The following is a 25718-nucleotide window of genomic DNA, read 5'->3' as shown; positions in this document are numbered from 1 at the left end:
GAAGTAGCATTAAGAACAGAGGACTGAGCCTAAAAGGAAAATCCTCTTTTGGCCCCCTTCTCTGTTCCTTCTCTTGGAAAAGTAAAATCTGGAGAGGAGGATTTCCAGTACCCCTCTCATTTTAGTCACCTTTTACGACATGCAGGGATTATGTGGGAAGTATTTTTCTCCCCATCCCCATAATATACCATAATTTTCTCACAACTTTAATCTTTTGTCCAGTTATTCTTTTATCCCAATTGTAACATGAAACTTATACAATTCTGATGCTCTTATCTATTACCAATACAAACCTAGGAAAACTAAAGCTTCACATCATGCACAAGAAATGGAAGAAGCATTCCATCACACAAGTTTATTGCACACCCCACAGTTAACTTCTTCCCGTACACCAAAAGTCTCGGTACTACTTTAAGTTTTCTTCCTTACATGAATCAATTCTTACCTTACGGCTTCTCGTTAACATCCCTGTTGATCATAACTCCCAGTGATTTAAATTCATTAAAACTAAGTCTTCTCTTCTTAAGCTAATGTTATACTAAAAATTTGCATCTCTGTCGACAAGAAACTTGCTCTTACTTGCATTCACTTTTAACATCCCAGTCTGACACACACCATTAAAGTGACCTACATGCACAAAATCTTATCTCACACCCATACTGTTACGTCCATATTCCATACTTACAACTACCTTGTCCCATGCACATGCAATAAACTTACTGTAACATCATGCGTTAAGTACAGATATCAGCAAAAAGTATCTTTAAATCATGCTAATGCAAGCTATCTACAGTATAAACCTAGCACTATGATTCCCCAGAATACAGTGGCATGATCCATGCAGATAATAAAGACTGCACTACCTTACACCCGTTTGTCGATGTAGCCCTTTCTCTTTTAAACGGCTTACCGCACTGCCAAAAAGTACCACTAATGAGGAACATTTATGATATATTTTAAAGGGTATGAGTTTGCAAAACATCAAAGTATATTTGTAAGCTACACATACACCAGTTGACTATTACAATAATATTGATAATCTTTAGTTACTATTAAGGAATGTTGTTAATCTACCAACAATAAATTTCATCGGAATGAAACACTATGTTAATATCCTGCTTCTTGGGAATGGTAAATAAAGATTAATTCATTCCTCAGAGGTAAGATGTACAAGAAGTAACAAACTTACAGCAAACTGTAAAAGTAAAATATCTTTAAGCCACACAGATGCACGAGTGACTGCAAACTAACTGGAAATACTTGCATGCAATGCTAATTGCAATGAATTCTTTGAATTATGTTAGTCTGTGTGACAAGACAAAAAATATCTATAAGTGGTTGATCACAGTGGTGGGTACTTAATACCTAATGAAACAAGATCTTCAGAATGAACTGTAACTGCTTGTTTCAAGGTGCTACAAGAAGTAACTATAAGTGTTGAAGTGTACTTGGAACTCCAGGATATAATTGAAATACTTTATGAAAAATAACCAGAATATTTTGTATGTCCTTGGTGCTAACTGAAGCAATCAATCAGAAGCATGTAAACATTTTAATCACAACAAACTTGACAAATAACACTTAGAATGACTGATGGAGAGGATATTACCTGAAATAATATGCTATATCCACAAATGAAATCAAAATACATAAGAAATTTCTGAAAAAAATCCATATTGCCTTTAAAGTTCTAAGCCTGAAAAAGATGATCAGTACCATTCATCGCAAAACTCACCTTCTCAGCAGCTTGGGCAATGTTAATGGCTTCTTCATCCGATAACCTCATAATCAACAGACGTTCCAGTTCATCCAGAAACCTCTCAGGAATTTTCCCCTCACCAATTTCAATGAGTTTCGCAATCTCTGATTTGTTAGCTGTCATCAGTAAAGCTGGCTGTAAAGGACACAAATTATTTGAGTCTATAACATATAATGAATGAGGATTTGAGAAGGGAAAGTAATGGAAGGCACAACCAGTTATTTTCTTTGTTTTTCATTTTACATTTACATAAAATGTTTGTAAGTATATTTTAGCTTAACTTTTATCTGTAACACCTCTCCTCATTGCGTAACAGTTCCCATTCCTGCTTGACCTAGATTTCATGAAGAAGGAATTTCTCAAAACCACTGCTCCTCCCTTTGAGAAACTGCTACTGTTCCCACTTATTTTGGATTCCAAGCTGCAGAACTTCCTTTTTTAATTCCCCTTTCCAATGACAGAGCACAATCCTGAACAAATGCCTTGAGGCAGTTCCACAAAAATCAGCCTCTGATTGCCCAAGAAACAGAGGGAAAATGGGAGACCCTTCAGCCCACTTCCCTCTATCCAACTGGATAAATGCTACATACAATCCCATCTGCTTTTCTAAGTATTTCTCACATACATTCTTCGAAGCAAACACCTGATCCACCCTTCATCTCCCACTTCTGAAACTACACTGCACCTCCCCAATCTGATGCTCTGTACATGCCTTGACCCTCTCGATCAATAGCCTTACATATAGTTTCCCAGGAATACTCAACAAACTTATACCTCTGTAATTTGAACACTCACCTTTATCCCCTTTGCCTTTGTACAATGGCACTATACATGCATTCTGCCAATCCTCAGGCACTTCACCATGAACCATACATACACTGAATATCCTCACCAACCAGTAAACAACAACAGTCACCCCATTTTTTAATAAATTCCACTGCAATACCATTCAAACCCATCACCTTGTCAGTTTTCATCTTCTGCAAAGCTTTCAATACCTCTTCTCTGTTTACCAAATCATTCTCCTTGACCCTCTCACTTCGCACACCATCTCGACCAAAACACCCTACATCTGCTACTCTATCATCAAACACATTCAACAAACCTTCAAAATACTCACTCCATCTCCCTCTCACTTCACTACTACTTGTTATTACCTCCCCATTTGCCCCCTTCACTGATGTTTCCATTTACTGTTTTGTCTTACGCACTTTATTTACCTCCTTCCAAAACATCCTTTTATTTCCCTAAAATATAATGATACTCTTTCACCCCAACTCTCATTTGCCCTCTTTTTCACCTCTTGCACCTTTCTCTTGACCTCTTGCCTTTTTCTTTTATACATCTCCCAGTCATTTGCACTATTTCCCTGCAAAAATCATCCAAATGCCTCTGTCTTCTCTTTCACTAACAATCTTACTTTTTCATCCCACCACTCACTACCCTTTCTAATCTGCCCACCTCCCACCTTTCTCATGCCATAGGCATCTTTTGCACAAGCCATCACTGCTTCCCTAAATACATCCCATTCCTCCCCTACTCCCCTTATGTCATTTGCTCTCACCTTTTTCCATTCTGCACACAATCTCTCCTGGTACTTCCTCACACAAATCTCTTTTCCAAGCTCGCTTACTCTCACCACTCTCTTCACCCCAAAATTCTCTCTTCTTTCTAAAAACCTCTACATATCTTCACCTTCACCTCCATAAGATAATGATCAGATATGCTTCCAGTTGCCCCTCTCAGCACATTAATTAACATGTAATTAACAGCCTATCAATTAACCCATAATCCAATAACGCTCTCTGGCCATCTCTCCTACTTACATACATATACTTATGTATATCTCTCTTTTTAAACCAGGTATTCCCAATCACCTGTCCTTTTTCAGCACATAAATCTACAAGCTCTTCACCATTTCCATTTACAACACTGAACACCCCATGTGCACCAATTACTCCCTAAACTGCCACATAACTCACCTTTGCATTCAAGTCACCCATCACTATAACCCGGTCTCGTCCATCAAAGCTGCTAACACACCCACTCAGCTGCTCCCGAAACAATTGCCTCTCATGATCTTTCTTCTCATGACCAGGTGCATAGGCACCAATAATCACCCATCTCTCTCTATCCACTTTCAATTTTACCGATATCAATCTAGAGTTTACTTTCTTACACATACTCCCACAACTCCTGCTTCAGGAGTAATGCTACTCCTTCCTTTGCTCTTCCCCTTTACCCTTGAGCTTCGTTTCACTCACAGCCAAAACATCCAGGTTCCTTTCCTCAAACATACTACCTATCCTTTTTTCTCATCTTGGTTACATCCACACACATTTAGACACCCCAATCTGAGCCTTCAAGGAGGATGAGCACTCCCCACATGATTCCTGTTTCCCCTTTTAAAAGAGTAAAAACACAAGAAAGGGAGGGTTTCTAGCCCCCACTCCCATCCCCTTTAGTTGCCTTCTATGACATGCTGGGAATGCAAGGGAAGTATTCTTTCTTCCCTATTCCCAGGGATAAGTGGCAATATAAGCGGCAAATAATATATAAAGCTCACATGGCATCATCCCCAATACATCCTCACACAATATCTAATTAGACATTACCCTCAACTGAAAAAGTAGTCGGTTCATAACTGGTTGCCAAGGCAGAGTGATTCTCAAGGGCTTCACTTCCAAAACACTCAGCCTCTAAAGTGGAGTTGCCAAGAAGTTCTTTCTATAACCCTTTTCATTCTCTTCCTACATGACCTCACATCACCACTTGAAAGGCCTTTTGTATGCAGACGACCTGACAATCGCATCGCAGCACCATGACACTAGTAAGGCAGCAACAAAAATATAATATATCAGACAATTAGAACACTTGCTCACTCAAAACAGAATGTCTACATCCCAACAGAAAACTGCTGACATCCTCTTAACCCGACAGGAATGAATTCAACCAGCACTCTCCCACCATTCTGAATAGTCAACCACTTCTACTTAACAAAATTCTAACTATACAAGGCTTCACACACAACTCATACTTGACAGTCACTCCTTGCACCACAAACATCAACAAAAACACCATAAACATCCTCAAACAACTTATTAGTAACTACCAGATTTAGTGAAGAAAAGAATGCTTCTGTATCTTTTACAACAATTCCTCCTCTCCATCCAAAACCATGCCTCACCTGCCTGGTTACCCACCTCATCAAAAGCAAATATAACAAAGCTCCAAGCCACATTAACATAATGAAGAGCACTCAAAGTAATTAATGGATGTTATACAATAGCAACCTTTCAACAACTGCACCAAAAGAAAATACTTCCAATACAATCTCACCTCAATATGCTAAGTATTCACTTCCCATAACCACTCCATAACCAACCACCAAACACAAAGTATATTAAAAAATTACCTATGCCTCACACTTCGATGTCCCAAACTCACAGATCCCCCACTCTCCAAACACATATAACAGTGAGAAACTCAGTGAAATGGCCAAACATGCAATAAACAAGTGGTCTTTCAACAGTCTTAAACATCAACCCATAACATAAACAGTCATCTGGAACTACACTCTCCAGACATGTACGAGTTACATTTCTAGTGTTACAAACGCTAATTCAACATATCATATGACCCCTCACGCTGAAGATGCAACTTCCACTTAGAAGACATTGGAAACACACTCCTTATTTGTCCTGTGCTCATTCCACACAGACACACACTCATCATCACACATTTACCAATGGTCCAACACAAAGGACATGGAAAGTTCCTAAGCACTGCAGAGCCCCATAGAAAGGGATCCTCTGGAAGGGAGGTAAAAGTTTATATATGTAGCAATAAAACAGCCTTATACCTCAATTTCCTTCCACCCATCTTCAGGTATATCTCTGAGCAACTCATCAGCAGTCGCAGTTTTGAAACTCTTCTGATTCAGCCACTCCTTCACCTTCTCTGACAGCTCCTTGAACTTCTTCTCCCTTGGGGATAAACTGAGAGTTAGACTGATAAAACAAGCATTTAATTATTTCTTTGTTTTAATACTCTCTTTTACTCTTTTACTTAGCAATATCTACTATAACATCCAAGAAAAACATTATCAAGATTATTCCTGTAACCACACTTGTCCAGTATTATTATGTTGTGTTAAATGCTATCCTATCGATATTTATAAGTTTTTACAGAATACAAAAATATATATGATAAAAGGAAATCACTGTAAGATTACTGAGTAAAGAAAGGTCTCACTTCTGGCCAATTCCAAGTAAGTGAGCTTTTGGAAAAAACACAACCACTATTCTCTCTAGCATTCATGAAACACCTATCGGATAAACTCATGCCTCAGACTTAAAGCACACTTAGAGATAAGTGGGTCAGCTCAGGAAGGATCAATACGTAAGTGCTAAACCGGTGAATAAGTTAGCAGCCCAGCATATATCGTTGATCTCAGGTGGAATGTATACTGCCAATAGGTTTTTTTATCGTTTATACGTTCAGTATTCGGTCACATAGGGTATCTGCCTCCAGTACAATGATTCTGAAGCTGCTGATTTTTGTCACTTCATCAGGCTTCAGCAATTATATCAAACAGTAGAAGATATTTTAGATTTTTTAACATTATTATTGCTCATCACCTTAACAGTCATGGTCTATCTTGTTTTACCTTTATTTCCACCCCTGAACACGACATTACAATCTCTGAACACAACCCTTGACTGAGTACTATGGTAGGATCCTTGAACATGATGGTACGATCCTTGAGTAAGATGGCGAAACCCTTGAACACAAATCTAAAGGCCCTTAAGCATGGTTAATTGATCTTTGGGTAATGGCATAAGCTAATGAGTTGGAGTTACGTTAAACAAATCATACCTAAACTCGCCCCGTTATGCTCAAGGGTTGTACTGTCATGTGCAGATGTCCCTCTTATAACATATCATAGTGTCTTAGCTCACAACCATTATAATGGCATATAAGGCTATGATCCACCATACTGTTGTAGCATCTCTCACTAAGTAGGTTATAGTGCTACGGAAAGCATCAACCACATGAGTATAGAGAGCCCCTCCATTATAATGAGTCATGTCATTACAATCAGGCACAAAAGTATAATGAGTCACAGTTAAGGTGTATCACTGTTTAAACTGGCCCATTTTATGACAGGTGAACCTTTTACAGTGGCCCACTCTACCACAGTGGACCATACCAATTGAAGGCAAAATTCTAGCAAAGGGCCACCTTATAGTGGACAGTGTTGTCACTAGCTTCTCTGCTATAGCAGCCACACTGTTAAACTTGATTACAGTGGCAATAGTGTTATAGTAGCCTTGCGGTTACAAATGAAGAGCTAAAGGGTTTAACAGCTAAATCTGTAAGCACATATCTGTATTTGAACAACCTGCCCGTGTATCTATTATTTTATGAATTGCCCTATCTATCTATCTACCTACCATTTTTTTTTTAACCCCATTTCCATCCCTAGGGGTCAGATTAAGCACCTATGTACCTTTGCACCACTTCTGGGAAAACAGATCACATAGGTTTGCTGGGTCCCAGCTCTAGGAGCCTACGGTACTCACAGGTAGTGCTGCGTGGATTTAAAGGACTCGCCCACATTTTGGAAGGCATCTTTTGCCTGGGAGGAGAGGCTCGCCCACCCATCAGCCAGGAAGTTGCCCTCCACTGATGGCGCTACTACTGAATGAGAGAAATGGAGTGGGTTGGTTGTCGTTCCTGGCAGTAAGTTGTTTCTGGTTGTTGGTGGTGAGTTGTTACTGCTTGATGGTGGTGATGAGTACTGATAGCATCTATGGTTGTTAAGTGTGGCCTTAACTTCTTGTGTCAAGTGTGATATCAAGTTGGATAATACAGCTGTTCATTGTGACTTCAAATGTGGCTGGTTACATAATCTTAACTATGGTTGTTAGTGTAGTCTTAACTGTGCCTTTAACTAAGGCTGTTAGTGTGATCTTAACTACGCTCTTAACTATGGCTGTTAGTGAGATCTTAATTATGCCCGTAAGTATAGCTATTAGTATGATTATAACTACGCCCTTATATACGTCTATTACTGTGATCTTAACTATGCTTTTAAGTATAGCTGTTAGTGCGATCGTAACTGCTTTTAAGTATAGCTGTTAGTGCGATCTTAACTGCTTTTAAGTATAGCTGTTAGTGCGATCTCAACAACGCTCTAGACTATGGCTGTTACTTTGATCTTAACTACTCTTTTAAGTAAAGCTGTTAGTATGATCTTAACTGCTTTTAGGTATAGCTGTTAGTGTGATCTTAACTACGCCTGCTAATACGACCCTGACTTAGTTATCACGATCGTTTGTGCGACCATAAGTTGGTTACTAAATATGTAACTTACCCAGCAACAACAATTCATCCTCATACTTACTAGCGACGACAAAAATGACCATTAGGACGAGCTGTCGCTCCTTCATTGTGACACCTGCAAAAAGAGGGAGTATATAAGGTCAACGAAAAACCTCATTAGACTACAGAAAATTCCGCCTAAACGATATCACAGATAATACTCCACTACACTAATGAATAATAATTCTATTAAACGACAACTTAAGCAAATTTCAATAATGCCACCAAGTTGTACAACTTAAAAGGGCAATATATAACACAAACATATAAGCCAGAACCCTGGTGCACGACAGGACCAGCAAAAGAAAATTTAAACATAAAACTACGACACCAAAAAGTAAATGAAAACAATGATAAATTACATAAAGCAACACAGGCAAACGACACCAAAAGAGACATACGCATAAAGAGACCTATGCATATAAACATATAAACGACAAAAAATAAATATGTATACAACTTCATTAACGTAATTTACTACAAAACAAACACATTAACATTTTTGTTATTAATCAAAAGGTTAAGGAGAACGACAGAAAACTCAAACACACAGCTCCAAGACAGCACAGCAAAACGAAGGTAGAATTTACAACAGAGGAACACTATTTGCCTTACAGCTTATGGGACATTTAACATTGGCCGAAGGTAACCGGAGGTGCTAAAATAAGGCCATCATTCGGTTGTTTCCAAAAGAAGGAACAGAGAAGAGGGCCAGGTGAGGATATTCCCTCAAAGGCCCAGTCCTCTGTTCTTAACGCTACCTCGCTATCGCGGGAAATAGCGAATAGTATGAAAAAAAAAAAAAAAATATATATATATATATATATATATATATATATATATATATATATATATATATATATATATATATATATTTGATTACCGTTCCATATTTTCTCGCCGTCATCCATTCCCGACGCCACCCCGCCGGATAGGAAACAGCACAAATGTATTTTAGACAAGAAAACAGTAACATACTTTCTCCTCTTCTCCATCCACCCATATCATGCCTGACGCCTCCCCTCCCACCCCTTAGGTATCCAAGTGACCGAGACAATAATATAAACAAACGATACCAACTAACTAGTGACATACAGTCCATGGTAACGCCATGGCAAGGATGGACTGAATTCTTAAGGGCGAGGATACCATAGCATGGCGTGGAACTCTCGACTAAGAAGGGCGAGGGGGTCAGTGACACTAATTAAGTGGGATCGAACCGATAACTCATAAAAAGACGTTTGTGGAATCCACGCAAGAAGGCAATCTATATATTTTTTTTCATCCTTGCATCCAATTTATAGTTTCTTTTAACTGTACTGCTGATTGAAAATAAAGATATAAGTACACGCTACTACATCGGAGGAGAGAATTATAACAGAAACCATGAACATTCAACAATTTCTTTTACCAGTTATAATTTCATGTCTAAATTGTTTTATTAACCAAACATGAAGTGTTATTTTTCTCATAATCAACTCTAGGTTTTCAAAAAACTTTTTATTTCTTTATGTCTATAAAAGGCACATCAAACTTATTCAGTTTACATATGGACAGTACCATGTAAAAAGGCTTCTAAACAATTTCATGGCGGACAGTAAAATTAGCATGAACACACACCGGGTCCAACGCATTCAATTTTGTTCGCGACAAACAAAACCTTCCGTTACACACACACAGGTATTACCGAGAAATTGCATTTCTGATTCATAACGCTTTTCTTCTCATTCATCACTTTTGGTCTCTTTGCTTTCCCTCATGTACTTCCCATTCCTCAATTTCATTCTCCCTGTTCTTCTTGCCTTCTTAGATCCCTGCTAATCGTCATTCTTAGATTTTCATCTAATCTTCCGCCAAGTCCTATCATTTTCCCCCCTCGCACTCTATCCTCACTCGTCACGCACCCTCCTCACCACACTCCAGTCCCCTTATCCTTTCTAGATAACCATCACATTCTAATCATCCTTCAAACCGGCTTTACTGAGCGAAGCAGGGCAGTGTGTGTGTGTGTGTGTGTGTGTGTGTGTGTGATGGGCGGTAGGGGGGTGGGGGGAAAGGACCAAAGCAACCACGAACTTTGTGTCTCGCGACATTAAAGGTGATTACCGTTGCCACAGGAGGAAGAAAAATGAACCTTGCTTTCTGTGAGGCAAAGTAATTACTTTCATTCTTCATTTTTACCCAGTGAAGGTTGGGAGGGTGTTTGGGGTTTGTCGATAACGTTCCAGCACACAGTGTGGCGGTGGGCAATGGAGTCTGTCCTTATTCAATACAAAACAAAGAATTACTTTGTTCAGTGCTGGAGGTTAGTTTCAGGTGCGATTAATCAGAGAATCAAATAAACATTTATCCAAAGATATTCTAACACCTGGGCACGCGAGTGTGGAGAATGATATGTTCGTGTATTTGTTAATAGGTTCAATGTGTAAATGCATTCTGGTTTGTTTTTATCATTTGCTCACGTGATTTGAACGTTCACAGTACGCATCTGTGTGTGTGTGTGTGTGTGTGTGTGTGTGTGTGTGTGTGTGTGTGTAGGAAGACTGGTGTACATGCGTGAGTAAGCGTGTCAATAACGGCCAGTCTTCACCACAGCTCAAACTTGTGAACTTTCCCACAACCTCACATGCTAACTGCGGCCCTAACCCCCTAAAAGCCCTAAGCCCCAAACCCAACCCCACGCCAGGGGCTCGTCAACAACCCCACACTAAGAGCCTCCCTCCCCATTCAACTCAAGCCGTTCGAGGTTACTGTCAATCTCAGCTGGTCACTACGAGAGTCAACCAACCATAATCAATACAGCGCGCGGGGAGGAGGCTACTACCTGCCCTTAATGCCTCACAGCTTTTTGTCTACCAACAACCATATCACCTACCAGGGTGGGGAGGTGTGATGAGGTGAGGAGGGGTGTGTGTGTGTGTGTGTGTGTGTGTGAAGGGGGTGGAGGGTGGAGGGTGTGTTGCATACATGCGTGTAACTGTAGTAAGGGACGGTACGACCCTTGAGCACGACGGTACGACCCCTTGAGCACGACGGTACGACCCATCGAGCACGACGGTACGACCCTTGAGCACGACGTTACGACCCCTTGAGCACGACGTTACGACCCCTTGAGCACGATGTTACAACCCTTGAGCACGACGTTACGACCCCTTGAGCACGACGGTACGACCCCTTGAGCACGACGTTACGACCCCTTGAGCACGACGGTACGACCCCTTGAGCACGACGGTACGACCCTTGAGCACGACGTACGTTACGACCCTTGAACATGAGAGTGCGATATCTTGTAGATACGAAACGGCCTGAACTCTGACCTGACCCCTCAAACGGCCAACTCAGAAACCAGGGCATCGCATCCCATACGCTGGCACCGCGCTTGTCGTACCGTCGTCGTGCTCAGGGGGCGTGCCACGACCTCCCGTGGATCCAGGACACGGGTTGGCGACGCCCTGTGACCCGTCGGGTCGTGTGGCACGCGGCTGCTGGAAAGAGTGGGACGATCGCCACACCTCGTCTCCCTGGATCAATACACAAGGTGTTAACCTCGGGGCACACAAGCAGTGAGCCCCTGTCGTCCTACCGTTCGTGCTCTTGGGTCGTACCGTCGTGCTCTTGGGTTGCACCGTCGTGCTCCTGGGTCGTACCGTCGTGCTCTTGGGTCGTACCGTCGTGTTCTTGGGCCGTACCGTCGTGCTCTTGGGTCGTACCGTCGTGCTCTTGGGTCGTACTGTCGTGTTCTCGAGTCGTACCGTCGTGCTCTTGGATAGTACCGTCGTGCTCTTGGGTCGTACCGTCGTGTTCCTGGGTCGCACTCGTGCTATTAGGTCGTACCTTCGTGCTCTTGGGTCGTACCGTCGTGTTCTTGGGTCGTACCGTCGTGCTCTTGGGTTGCACCGTCGTGCTCCTGGGTCGTACCGTCGTGCTCTTGGGTCGTACCGTCGTGTTCTTGGGCCGTACCGTCGTGCTCTTGGGTCGTACCGTCGTGTTCTTGGGTCGTACCGTCGTGCTCTTGGGTCGTACTGTCGTGTTCTCGAGTCGTACCGTCGTGCTCTTGGATAGTACCGTCGTGCTCTTGGGTCGTACCGTCGTGTTCCTGGGTCGCACTCGTGCTATTAGGTCGTACCTTCGTGCTCTTGGGTCGTACCGTCGTGTTCTTGGGTCGTACCGTCGTGCTCCTGGGTCGTACCGTCGTGCTCTTGGGTCGTACCGTCGTGTTCTTGGGTCGTACTGTCGTGCTCTTGGGTCGTACTGTCGTGTTCTCGAGTCGTACCGTCGTGTTCTTGGGTCGTACCGTCGTGCTCTTGGGTCGTACCGTCGTGTTCCTGGGTCGCACTCGTGCTATTAGGTCGTACCGTCGTGCTCTTGGGTCGTACCGTCGTGTTCTTGGGTCGCACCATCGTGCTCTTGGGTCGCACCGTCGTGCTCTTGGGTCGTACCGTCGTGTTCTTGGGTCGTACCGTCGTGCTCCTGGGTCGTACCGTCGTGCTCCTGGGTCGTACCGTCGTGCTCTTGGGTCGTACCGTCACTTGCTACAGTATGCACACAATGGTGGTCCTCGTTCTTATCATTACAGTGACATTTCACTGTTCATGAGACCATGGGAAAGCCAGGTAACAGAAGACCTGATGGTCTATGACGAGAGTTACCTGCTGGAGGACAGTACATGGGAAAGCCAGGTAACAGAAGACCTGATGGTCTATGACGAGAGTTACCTGCTGGAGGACAGTACATGGGAAAGCCAGGTAACAGAAGACCTGATGGTCTATGACGAGAGTTATCTGCTGGAGGACAGTACATTGGAAAGCCAGGTAACAGAAGACCTGATGGTCTATGACGAGGTTATCTGCTGGAGGACAGTACATGGGAAAGCCAGGTAACAGAAGACCTGATGGTCTATGACGAGGTTATCTGCTGGAGGACAGTACATGGGAAAGCCAGGTAACAGAAGACCTGATGGTCTATGACGAGAGTTACCTGCTGGAGGACAGTACATGGGAAGGACAGATAACAGAAGACCTGATGGTCTATGACGAGAGTTACCTGCTGGAGGACAGTACATGGGAAAGCCAGGTAACAGAAGACCTGATGGTCTATGACAGTAATAGTATCCTACATTCCTCACCTACGTAGAACGAATACTGATAAAAAAGATAAAAAGTGTTTCTCACACATCGTATCGAAGTCTGGACTCGGTCGCATGACTTTAATCAGCCATTTTCGTAACGACAGCGAACGTAGGAATGCCTGAACGATGGCGAACGTAAAAGTGAATTTCAATAGTTTACGAGCAAGAGGCGAACAGATCTTTCAAACCGTCCTTTATTACATCGAAGCATCTCATGAAACGGTGGAATGGAAACGACTTTGAAATTGTTAATGTAATTCTGTAACACGGCACAGAGCGGGTCGTCTCGAGACACAGCCCTCACGCCAAAGAGCAGGCCGTCGTAAGACACAGTCCTTGTGCCGTCGTAAGACACAGTCCTTGTGCCGTCGTAAGACACAGTCCTTGTGCCGTCGTAAGACACAGTCCTAGTGCCGTCGTAAGACACCTACCAGCCAACTCTTACGACCAGGATTTTCAAGGACGTCCGTGACTCACCCCCCCCCCCCTCACACACACACAAGGGCCGCTCAATACCCCCCAGGGGGGCCCCCTCCCTCCCCCCCTACTAGGGGTTCACCTCCAGAATTACAGTCATTACACTTTTATCGCCCCCCCCCCCCCCACCACCACACGCTCTCAGACGCCAATACGGGGTCGAAGTCCTTTTAAAAAAAAATCTTACCCACACGACCTTCCGACCCTCCTGAGGTACGGAGACCTCTCTCAAAACTTAACACCTTACGTGCGACGGCACGATCCCTCTGGGGCACGTCTGTACGTACGACCCCTTTTGAGCACGACGGTACGACACCTTTATCCCCGTGGGACGACCCTGAGCGTGAGCCTCACGACCCCTTTGGGCATGACAGTACGACTCTTGAGCAGGAAGGCACGGTCCTCCCGCACGACCCTGAGTACGACCTTTAAGCGTTAGCACGACCACTTGCCTCACACCCACCTAGGTGATGCCTCATCCCCTCACCCCTCACACTACACGTCAACCTGCCTCACAACACACGTCAACCTGTTATCTTGATGCCTCACACACACCCCCTCACACACGTCAGTATGTTATCTTGGTGAGGGCCTCATCTCCTCACAACACGTCTCAAACTGTTAGTGTCGTATACCATCCACCCACCCACACACACACACACACAACACACACACACACACACAACACACACACACACACACCTGTCAGTGAATTATCCAACATACCAGCCGGTGATAAGGTAACCATGACAACACCACATTAAGTCTGTACCGTAATAATAACCTTGCATTATAATACCAGGCGTATGGTGCACCACATCTATCACCGGGTGACATCAGCAATTTCGTGGATCATACATTAGATATCAGATGATCTATCGCTGTTAAACATTCACTCTGGTCATGACACGAACCCTCGAGTCTAATTAAACAGTCCGTTGTACTCTTTTCCTCCCCCTGTTGCCGTTAATGAGATTAACCAGCAAAACGTCTTTTTAAAGTCAGTAATTGTGATATAACAATCACACGAAGGTAAGGCTGATACAATATTACTCTTCTATTTTACTGAAAACAGATATGAACACGATACAAATTGCGTGTTAGTAATACACTCGCAAGACCAGAGAGTCGGTGGCACCTGTCATTTCGAAGAAATACATCAGGGGATATAAACAACCTCTCAGAAACTACAGCTATCCAGAATACAGCGAAGACCATGGGCCTGTCGCATTAAAATCCAGCGGGTATGTTCGCCGCTATAGAGGCCAGTGTCATATAGGCGGCCTGGCATACCGAGCTCTGGTATTATAGGGGACTTAATTGTCCCTGCCTCTCGTACTGCTCACGATACAGTGGGGGAGGGAGAGAGAGGGAGAGGGAAGGAAGAGGGAGGGAGGGAAGCGTGGGAGAGAGCAGAAAAAGGGAAGGAAATCTTAAGACATAGGGACATCAAAATCATTTTCTGGGTGAAAAGGGGAGGGTGTATTCAATGAAGGCAACTAATAACTTATGGACATCAGCCCACACAACATGTCCCTCACACCGTGATAAACGAACGTCCATAGTCTCCTCCAGGTACAGAATCCCGTCCCTGTACCGGTACGTGGTCGCGTTCATACCATACTCAACAGCGATGTGTGTCACTTGAGCGAGAGGGTGAGGGAGGGAGGACTTGGCTCCCGTGAACGCTTCAGCTCAAACCGAGGTCGTCCATATCGCTCAAACCGGGGTCGTCCATATCGCTCAAACCGGGGTCGTCCATATCTCCCGGTGCTCACACTAACCCGTCACCCATCTTTACCACCCCCACTAACCCCTCCTCCTCCTCCTGCCCCATCACTCTCCTACCCCCTCACCCCACACACCCTCAACCTACGCCAATAGGCACACCCTGCTCTCACATTCGCCTCTCCACCAGTAGTGATAACCAAACCCTGCCTCGTCCAATGCTCCATGCTAGGCAACCTCTCCCCTCCTCACACAGCACTCCCCGCCCTTCTCAACCCTTACCTGTCCATGCTTTTAATTCCCCTACTTCCTCGATATTGCTCAAGGTAATTAAGGCTGTAAACTTAAACAAGGCTTTGCTGTTCTTCCTCCCCTTCCTCTCCCCTCTCCTCCAATCGTGCTAATCTAAGCACTGATTAGCCACTCCTGTCGAACCCTCTAACACGGTTCTAACATTTCCATCAATCACCTATGACTGTTCTGCCTCCCAGGCAGTTACTGAGCGCAATTTCAGTGAGCGGACAGACTAATTTCGACCATCTTTCATAACAAACTTACCGGGATCTGATACGAAAAATTGCAAGGACGAATATGTTAAGAGTATCAAACACCACAAAATCAAACTACCAAAAAGCACTATGCAAATTTTAAACAATAGAGGCATTTCTCCATACAGAGTAAAACAAAAAATGGACAAATAATCTGCAAAGAAAAAAAAAAGGGTACGCCCTATGTCTTTCTTTGTTACATACACACATTTCAAAACTATGAAATTCCTATCATTAAGCTCCCAAGTTATAGAATTTATAAGAAAAAAAAAAATATATATATCCTACCTACCATACACATTTATGCAATGACGGGGGTCAAAAAACTTTATCAATTTCACGTCTCTTAAGTGAGTTACTTAATATTGCAATTATGACATTTGACATGTACTTTTCTCGAGTACACACACACACACACACACACACACACACACACACACACACGACGCGTGATAGCATAACACTGGGCATGTATTTTTGAACAAGGACACATATCAAAGAAGTTGCTGCTGTTTTCTTCGCCCATTGTATAATATCAAAGTTTAGCTACACACCAAATATAGCTACATTTCGGTACCTCTGAGCGAGAGGAAGGAATAAGAACTCGGAAGAGAAATACGAGTGGGTGATGTAAGGCCATTTGAATCGAATATCAATACAAGTATTCATGCCTCCTGATTCACGTTGGAGGAATGTGAATAATCTATTCATAACGTCTACCTCCCATTCTGAAGCACTTTTTTAATGGTAGTATTTTGAGGTAATCAGGTAAAAAGGAAAACCACACGCTTAATTATACTGACCAGATACGTTAATCATTTAGATCATAACTGTATATTGTGAAATCTTTGTCAACATATATGGAATTCACACATTCGTTTCTAGAATATTTCAGACACCCACTAAGTAAGATATATATATATATATATATATATATATATATATATATATATATATATATATATATATATATATATATATATATATATATATATAATATCTTCTCATGCGGGATAGGCTATGTGCCAATATTCAAATCAATATCTGATGGATAACAATATAAAAATATATGCAAACTCGTGTCTAAGGGTACCGAAAAAAAAGCTTAAAAAGAATTTCAAGCTTGAGGACTTTATACATACAGCTTAAGCTTGGACCCCGGCTGATCAAAGCAGTTCCCAGCTAAAGGAAGGACATATACCGTTAATTATTAATATGCAGAGATTAATGATAGCGCTGATACACTTGCGATGAAAGAGATGGGGCAATTTACTTTTTTTCTTTCACGACGCCATTAAAAACAGCCAGACACATTCACGTGTGAATGACCCACTTTTACAGGAGTGAATACCTCAAAAAAAACCCCACATGACACTGCACATGCGCAGGAGAACCACCTGCGTGCTTAAGCGCACTCTCGGACAGGTTATTGACTCGCTGAATTTAACATGACACACCACCGAACTAAATTACTTTCAGATACTCGCCTCCTGACGCATCAGACATTCGCCAAGGCAATTTTGCCTTTAGGGAACCGACCAGTTAATGGTCCTCTCTCTCTCTCTCTCTCTCTCTCTCTCTCTCTCTCTCTCTCTCTCTCTCTCTCTCTCTCTCTCTCTCTCTCTCTGTGACGATTTCTACGACATTAATTAGTTCGTGGCTCCCACGTGCTTGTGACTTGAAAACGCTTCACATGCACTCTTAACCAGCACCATGTAGCATTTCTTCTCTCCTCCTCCCTCTCCCATTCCTCCTCTTCTCTTCCCCTCCTCCCTCTCCCATTCCTCCTCTTCTCTAAATTACATTCCCCTTTTTCCCTTGTCTATATCTTTCCTTGCCATGCATGACATTCACGATGGTCGACGTGATTTCTCTGTATCAGAAATCTAACCTCACCCGGTCATCCCCCCCTCTTTACCTAACATCTCTTACCCTACAACTGTGACTTTTGATTAACCACCATCGACCATTCTCTTCTACTTTCTGGGGGTCTTACTTTACCTCCCTTAGTTTTCCTTTAAATCCCCTTTACCCTGGAGCCATGTCCTACGTCTTTAAATCCCCTTTACCTTAGAGCCATGTCCTACGTCTTTAAATTCCCCTTTACCTTAGAGCCATGTCCTACGTGACCATATCTTCCCCAAGACCTACTTTGGTTACAGTATGAAGTTGTGCAGTGTTTCCTGCCACGGAATTCAACATGTTTAGCCTGTTATCAATTTCCCAGTATAGCCTACGGCGTTCTTCAACAACCCCACCCACCCACAACATTTGCCCACAGCAAGACTTGGAGCCACCAACAAATCATGTCTGTGTCGTTTCTTCGTAAACCACAAGTGTCTGTCACGGTCATAACCTCGCTGCTTGTTGTGATTAACAACCTAATATAATCAAGGCAGCCGGCAGGTGCTGTATCGTGTGGTACTCCGATGCAAACTCGCATTGTAAGGAGTGTTTCGCGTGCAATATCCTGTAATACAATGGTATCAAAAAAGGAAATTAAGACCTAAATGCCACAAATGAATGATACGTGGCTTCTATGATCATGCCCGGATATCTCCCACAATTAATGGCCTCGCCGTAATTATGTATATCATTGCTTAGTACCGCGCACGATAGCCAAGTTCTCATTACAGGTCTTGTTAATATACATACATACATACATGTGTGTGTGTGTGTGTGTGTGTGTGTGTGTGTGTGTGTGTGTGTGTGTGTAAGTGGCTTTCTCTCCTTAGAGAAGCGACATCAGTAGCAAAAGAACAATCGCTTTATTCGCCCTCATCCAATCTCTTGTTGTCGCTTATTAAGCACGTACTATAATGGGACCTTAACATCGATAGTCATGCCTCACATACCACTCCATGTTTTTTTTTCCCCTCTTGACCGCTTTGTTTGCTCTAGTTCAGTCCATCAAGTCGCCCTCACATTATACCGTATCGATCCAATCAATTCTATGCAATGTATGCCACTTGCCCTGCCTGATGTCCAGACCCCGGTATCCCCTAAGAAAAAGCATTCTCCATGCAATGTACGATACTTCCCCCCACCCAGAATGTTCAGATCCCGATACCCCAAAGCACCATCCTTCATTCCATTTTCCCATGACCTTTCTCTTTCCTCAGTCTCTCTCCCCTTCCAACATACAAATCCTTTTAGTTATGTCTTTCAAACCATCAGCACACCACAAATCCACTTGCAGCCGCTTTCATATCCACATTCTTCCTTCCTTCTTTCTGCATTCCACCCATCCATACAATCATTATACCTTCAGACATCCTCATCTTCGCCTGGGCAGACAGCTCTTTAACGCAACACTACGCGCTTTAACGCAACCGTATCATACACAAAATTTCGTTCGAGACATCTTTGCAAGCTCTCAAACAGCGTATATGTGTTCTTATGTGAATAAAATATATAATCAATACCTCCAAGTCGTTTGCTTATAAAAGATGGTAACGAGGGAGGCTCCAGCACCATGACCATTCTGGGACTTAATTTCATACTGGTAATTACTAGATAATAGCTTTCGTGGTCTTTTTTTTTATATTTGAACAAAGACGCAGTTCAAGACGGTACAGTAAGTAATACGTCGCCATGATAGAGCAACGTGAAACATTAAAAATCACAGTAAGGTGGCATTACTGGTGTGTGTGTGTGTGTGTAAAATGAAATCATTAACGGGGCATAAAATGACACTTGCTCACTTCTCTTACAACTGATTTCGGTAGATATTACCAGTTACCACCATCGTGTGGGAAGGGAGAGATGTTTATTTTCATAAATATTACGTTTGTTGCGTTAGTTACGTTTTGTGATGAGAAATACTGCCTTGAGGTGAGTTACGTCAAAGATGCCCCATGTTACCTCAAACAATATGCTTCATGTAATTCAAAGATGGATATTTACACATTCACACAATCGCATTACCTTTTTTCTTTTTTTTTTTATATCATACTGTATCATAATATCTATTTGTTTAGCAAATACTCTTTTCTCATGCGATCAGTTCTGAGGTTTCTTTTTTTAACTTTCCAAAGAAGGAACAGAGAAGGGGGCCAGGTGAGGATATTCCCTCAAAGGCCCAGTCCTCTGTTCTTAACGCTACCTTGCTAATGTGGGATATGGCGAATAGTATGAAAGAAAAGATATATATATATATATATATATATATATATATATATATATATATATATATATATATATATATATATAGCAGGAGCTCCTTATTTTTCTACATTCTGAGGTATATAAAGCAGACTCTATTAGTATCGATTCCCATTAAAGAAAAACAAAAATGACAACGAAAAATGAGAATAAATGACAATAATCGCATTAGTCAAATGTCCCTTGGGCTCCCCCCCCCCCGACAGTCTCTCTCTCTCTCTCTCTCTCTCTCTCTCTCTCTCTCTCTCTCTCTCTCTCTCTCTCTCTCTCTATCACAAGGACTCACCGTGGGTCCGTTGGTCAGCCTGGGGGTCAACAGCAGAGGCGCGCTGGTGGCAGGATCCAGCTGTGGGGGCTGGTGTGTGTGTGTGTGTGTCAAGGACAGCGACCAAAACCGAGGGGCGAGGCGAGGTGAGGCGGGGGTCTTGAGCTGTGGTGGTGTGGCAGAGGAGGAGGAGGAGGAGGCGCGACGTTGTCAGGAGAGCGAACGCAACACAATCAACAACAACAACAACAACTACTACAACCACAACCCAGCGTTGGCCCGACGACCGCTGCCGTCAGCTCCCGGGGCACGACTGACTGACGCTGGCGGGACCCCCATTTCCCTCACCTGCTGTCCTGACATTCACCATCTCACTCCCCCACTCCCTTACTCCTCCTCCCATCACCATCTCCCCCCTCCCTCCTCCTCCCCAGTCCCCGTCTCCTGTACATATTTGCCTCACAAACTAGGTGACCTCATAACTTCCTCACATGCTTCGCCGGACACAGGCCTCTCTCACATACCGTTCCTCATTCACTCAATATTTTTCCCCGTCATTCTTTCTCATTTCTTTTATTCCTCATTATACTATTCCGCTAAATCAATTTCTTTTTTTATCTTTTTCTTCTATCTATTCCATGAGTAACCCCTTCCCATACCGTTCACGTGTCCTTCCTTTTCTCTAAACCATTCTAAATCATTCTTTTATATCCTATTCCATCGTTGCGACATCCCACAATCCTTTCCAAATCATCGGTAGATAAACAGATAGATAGGGTGTGTGTGTGTGAGAGAGAGAGAGAGAGAGAGAGAGAGAGAGAGAGAGAGAGAGAGAGAGAGAGAGAGAGAGAGAGAGAGAGAGAGAGAGCATTACATTTCGGAGTCACTTTCTACCATAAACCACATTTCAACTAACAACCACCAGATATATTCCATCTCCCCAACTGTGCACACACAAAAAAACTTAATTACAGAAAGAGGACGACATACGAACAATAGTGTGTGCTGCCTCGCTCTCCACAATCTTCATCGAGAGTTTGTGAACGTGAGTACAAGCATATCCTGGAAGGCGAAGGAAATGTGATCAAAGAAACAAATGACATTCTACACCCCTTTTACGGTATGTGTTCCTGGAAGATATCGAAACCTTCAACGCAAAGACATTCCAGACCCCTTTAAAGGTAAGTTCCATGAAGATATCATCAAAGCGTCCAGCGCAGATATTCCAGACCCTTTTAAGGTAACTTCCATGAAGACATCAACAAAGCGTCCAGAGCAAAGACATTCCAGGCCCTTTTAAGGTAAGTTCCACGAAGATATCATCAAAGCGTCCAGCGCAAAGACATTCCAGACCCCTTTTAAGGTAAGTTCCATGAAGACATCAACAAAGCGTCCAGAGCAAAGACATTCCAGACCCTTTTAAGGTAAGTTCCATGAAGATATCAACAAAGCGTCCAGAGCAAAGACATTCCAGGCCCTTTTAAGGTAAGTTCCACGAAGATATCATCAAAGCGTCCAGCGCAAAGACATTCCAGGCCCTTTTAAGGTAAGTTCCATGAAGATATCAACAAAGCGTCCAGAGCAAAGACATTCCAGGCCCTTTTAAGGTAATTTCCACGAAGATATCATCAAAGCGTCCAGCGCAAAGACATTCCAGGCCCTTTTAAGGTAAGTTCCATGAAGATATCAACAAAGCGTCCAGAGCAAAGACATTCCAGACCCTTTTCAGGGTTCCAGGAAGATGATATCAAAGCGCCCAACTTGCGTGTAAGCAGTCTATTGGTATGTCAGAATGAGGAAGCGAAGTGTGGAGAGCTAAGCCTATCTTTCACTGGCGTCTTTGAGCACGACTACACACGACCCCCTCGAAAACGACGACGGTACGACTCTCGACCACGTCCAACACACCCTGCAACACGATGGTTACGACCATTAGGGTGATGCCATTGGTTATTTGAACTGACTGTTAAAAGACCGGCTCAAATGGGATCAGGCAATTCAATATATACCCAGTTATTGTGTCGCCCTGTTCAAAGGCCGTCCCACTCGCGCTCAAGGGTCGTTCCGTTATGCTCAAGCGTCGTTTCGTTATGTTCAAGAGACGTATATAATTATACTCAAGTGACATATAACTAAACATTCCAGAATGTCTGGAAATATATAATTCACAAGTCAAAAAGAACATTCTCGAAAGGGGAATGCATCGAACCTCCCCCTCTCTGCTTCACCCAGGCCGAACGACCCAACCCGTAATATACATCCTGGAAACAAATCAAATTACTGAAGGCCAAATACCTCGAGGGCTGGGCCCCTCTGGTGGCCACCGCCTCAACTACTGGCACCGTTGGCGCCATAATCTGGGAGTAGGAAGGGAAGGGGAAGGGGGGAGTGACATTGTTCTAGAATCATCCTTTGAGGCACGGGGGGGGGGGGTGTTCTGAGAGAGAGAGAGAGAGAGAGAGAGAGAGAGAGAGAGAGAGAGAGAGAGAGAGAGAGAGAGAGAGAGAGAGAGAGAGAGAGAGAGAGCTAGGCCTAGTGGGATGGGGAAAAATTGGGACCATCAGTGTAACGAAGGAGAACAATAGATGAAATGTGTGTGTGTGTGTGTGTGTGTGTGTGTGTGTGTGTGTGTGTTCTACCCTGAGCGTGTACGTGTGCAAGTTCTTGCTTGAGTGTGTGTGTCTGTGTGTGTGTGTACATATAGTCTTGTTAACGTGTGCACATGTATGTATTCTCGAAGTTATGTAAACCTCTACACTGGTGGTAGTACATGTCTCAATACATGTTTGGGCTTCTACGTCACTGTATTCATATAGTGCTTGAAGGGGGGGGCATAATGTTTGAGGGGGGGAGGGGGCATAATGTTTGAGGGGGGGAAGGGGATAATGTTTGAGGGGGGGAGGGGGGCATAATGTTTGAGGGGGGGAGGGGGGCATAATGTTTGAGGGGGGGAGGGGGGCATAATGTTTGAGGGGGGGAGGGGGCATAATGTTTGAGGGGGGGAAGGGGATATTGTTTGAGGGGGAGGGTTTTTAGTGTTTGAGGGGGGAGGGTGTATAATGTCTTAGGAGAGGGTGTATAATGTTTGAGGAGCGAGGGTGTATAATGTCTGAGAGGGAATGGGTGTATAATGTCTTAGGAGAGGGTGTATAATGTTTGAAGAGCGAGGGTGTATAATGTCTGAGAGGGAGAGGGTGTATAATGCCTTAGGAGAGGGTGTATAATGTCTGAGAGGGAGAGGGTGTATAATGCCTTAGGAGAGGGTGTATAATGTTTGAGGAGAGAGGGTGTATAATGTTTGAGGAGCGAGGGTGTATAATGTCTGAGAGGGAATGGGTGTATAATGTCTTAGGAGAGGGTGTATAATGTTTGAAGAGCGAGGGTGTATAATGTTTGAGAGGGGGTTGGGAGGGAGGGTGTATAAAAATGCAAACCCCCCACCACCCCACCCACTTCTACCTGGAGGCAACACTTTGAATATTTCATTTTAAAATTCCTGGTTGAGTTTATTGACATATGAATGACTAGTTGTGCACACTCAGAGACACGCATATGCACTCACACACACACACACACTCAAAATCATAAAGTAATATTTCTCAAGGAATGATGTGTATTATTTTAATGTTTATTCATACGTGTGTGTAAGTGTAAATACTGGATTTTAATGTACACTTATAATCTAGAGGATAGATTCTTACTTGATCATATGACAACACCACTTACCGTGCCACACATTATAAACTGGGTACCTAGCCACCAATACCTAATTCTCATGTATCTGTTTGTGCATCAAAGGAATACGATAAGAATTACAGGGGAATTCAAACAGCAACAGACCAACTTGGTGTCCCTTCGAAGGCTGCGTGTGACAATGGGAGAGACACTTGAATATATACCATAGAGCAGTTTGGGAAGAATAGAAATACGAACATATCAAGGTATCAGTTTTAATTACGAAAAATACAAGTGTCAAGAATAGAAGAGAGACATTTAACAATGTTTCTAGGTATATATATATATATATATATATATATATATATATATATATATATATATATATATATATATATATATATATATATATAATATATAATATATATATATATATATATATATATATATATATATATATATATTATCCCTGGGGATAGAGGAGAAAGAATACTTCCCACGTATTCCCTGCGTGTCGTAGAAGGCGACTAAAAGGGGAGGGAGCGGGGGGCTGGAAATCCTCCCCTCTCACTATTTTTTTTTTTAATTTTCCAAAAGAGGGAACAGAGAAGGGGCCCAGGTGAGGATATTCCCTCAAGGGCCCAGTCCTCTGTTCTCTATGCTACCTCGCTAATGCGGGAAATGGCGAATAGTATGAAAGAAAAAGAATATATATATATATATATATATATATATATATATATATATATATATATATATATATATATATATATATATATATATACTGGCCCCAGTTTCTGGTCTTTACGTTTCTGGTCTTTACGTGCCACGATACATTCGCCATCTTCTATGAAAAAAAAAATATGAAGAACTCGCGAGGTTGTCATATATATACGATCGTAAAACGCTTCGAAGATGCTTGGGAGTTTGCAGTGACGTCACGGGATACAACAGCATTCACCAATCATCGTTTCCGAGGTGGGCTGAGCTCATGCATATGATACCGCTGGTTTGTTTACTGCCTCACATGAAGCACACAGATGCACCATTCTTTTTTTTTTTTCTTTTTAAACGCTGTCAACCACCCGAGTAATAGAAAACGAGGGGGGGGGGGGATTAATTTAAAGGAGTAACGTTGGGGAAGAACTTTGAGGTATCCAGGTAAGAGTGACATTATGTCGCTTCCACGGGCCCTGCCTTCCGACTCCAGAAGGTAATTTATAAATACCAATACAATCAACGTTCCTCAACGGCCCACACAGGTGTGTGGCAGGACAGACGCCAGGGTAAAGTGGACCTCCTGATTAGACCTTTCCAGGCTCCTCCCCCCACCACACGACCCCTTCAGTGCTGGAAATAACAAAAGGGTGATGAGACAAGATTCTTGGATGACGTGAAGACCTTACGTTCCTAGAGACGTGAAGAAACCTAACCCTTCCTGGGGGATTACACTGACGTGAAGAAACCTAACATTTTTACTGACGTGAAGAAACCTAACCCTCCCTGGGGATTACATTAACGTGAAGAAAACCTAACCCTTCCTGGGGATTACATTGACGTGAAGAAACCTAACACTTCACGTACACA

At 43.1% G+C, this 25718-nt stretch overlaps 1 protein-coding gene across 3 annotated transcripts in view; it reads right to left on the bottom strand.

Moving 5' to 3' along the window:
* LOC139757416 (uncharacterized) overlaps positions 1-20765 on the bottom strand; it is a 79351-nt gene extending 58586 nt beyond the window's left edge. Inside the window, exons 1-6 of one of the 3 annotated variants that reach the window (XM_071677898.1) lie at positions 20478-20765; positions 8169-8222; positions 7345-7462; positions 5622-5745; positions 1736-1894; positions 864-914 (exon numbers count right to left, since the gene is read on the bottom strand). In XM_071677898.1, the coding sequence (XP_071533999.1) occupies positions 864-914; positions 1736-1894; positions 5622-5745; positions 7345-7462; positions 8169-8214 (498 nt within the window). In that variant the 5' untranslated portion in view covers positions 8215-8222; positions 20478-20765. The remainder of the gene's footprint in view (positions 1-863; positions 915-1735; positions 1895-5621; positions 5746-7344; positions 7463-8168; positions 8223-20477) is intronic. The other 2 variants (XM_071677899.1, XM_071677900.1) reach the window with 2 other exon arrangements.
* Between the last annotated feature and the right edge of the window lie 4953 nt (positions 20766-25718).

Source organism: Panulirus ornatus, chromosome 26 (assembly GCF_036320965.1).
Source record: "Panulirus ornatus isolate Po-2019 chromosome 26, ASM3632096v1, whole genome shotgun sequence".
In the NCBI taxonomy this organism is placed as follows: Eukaryota; Metazoa; Arthropoda; class Malacostraca; order Decapoda; family Palinuridae; genus Panulirus; species Panulirus ornatus.
Note: the sequence above shows the minus strand (reverse complement) of the source record. Positions and strands in the feature narration are given on the sequence as shown.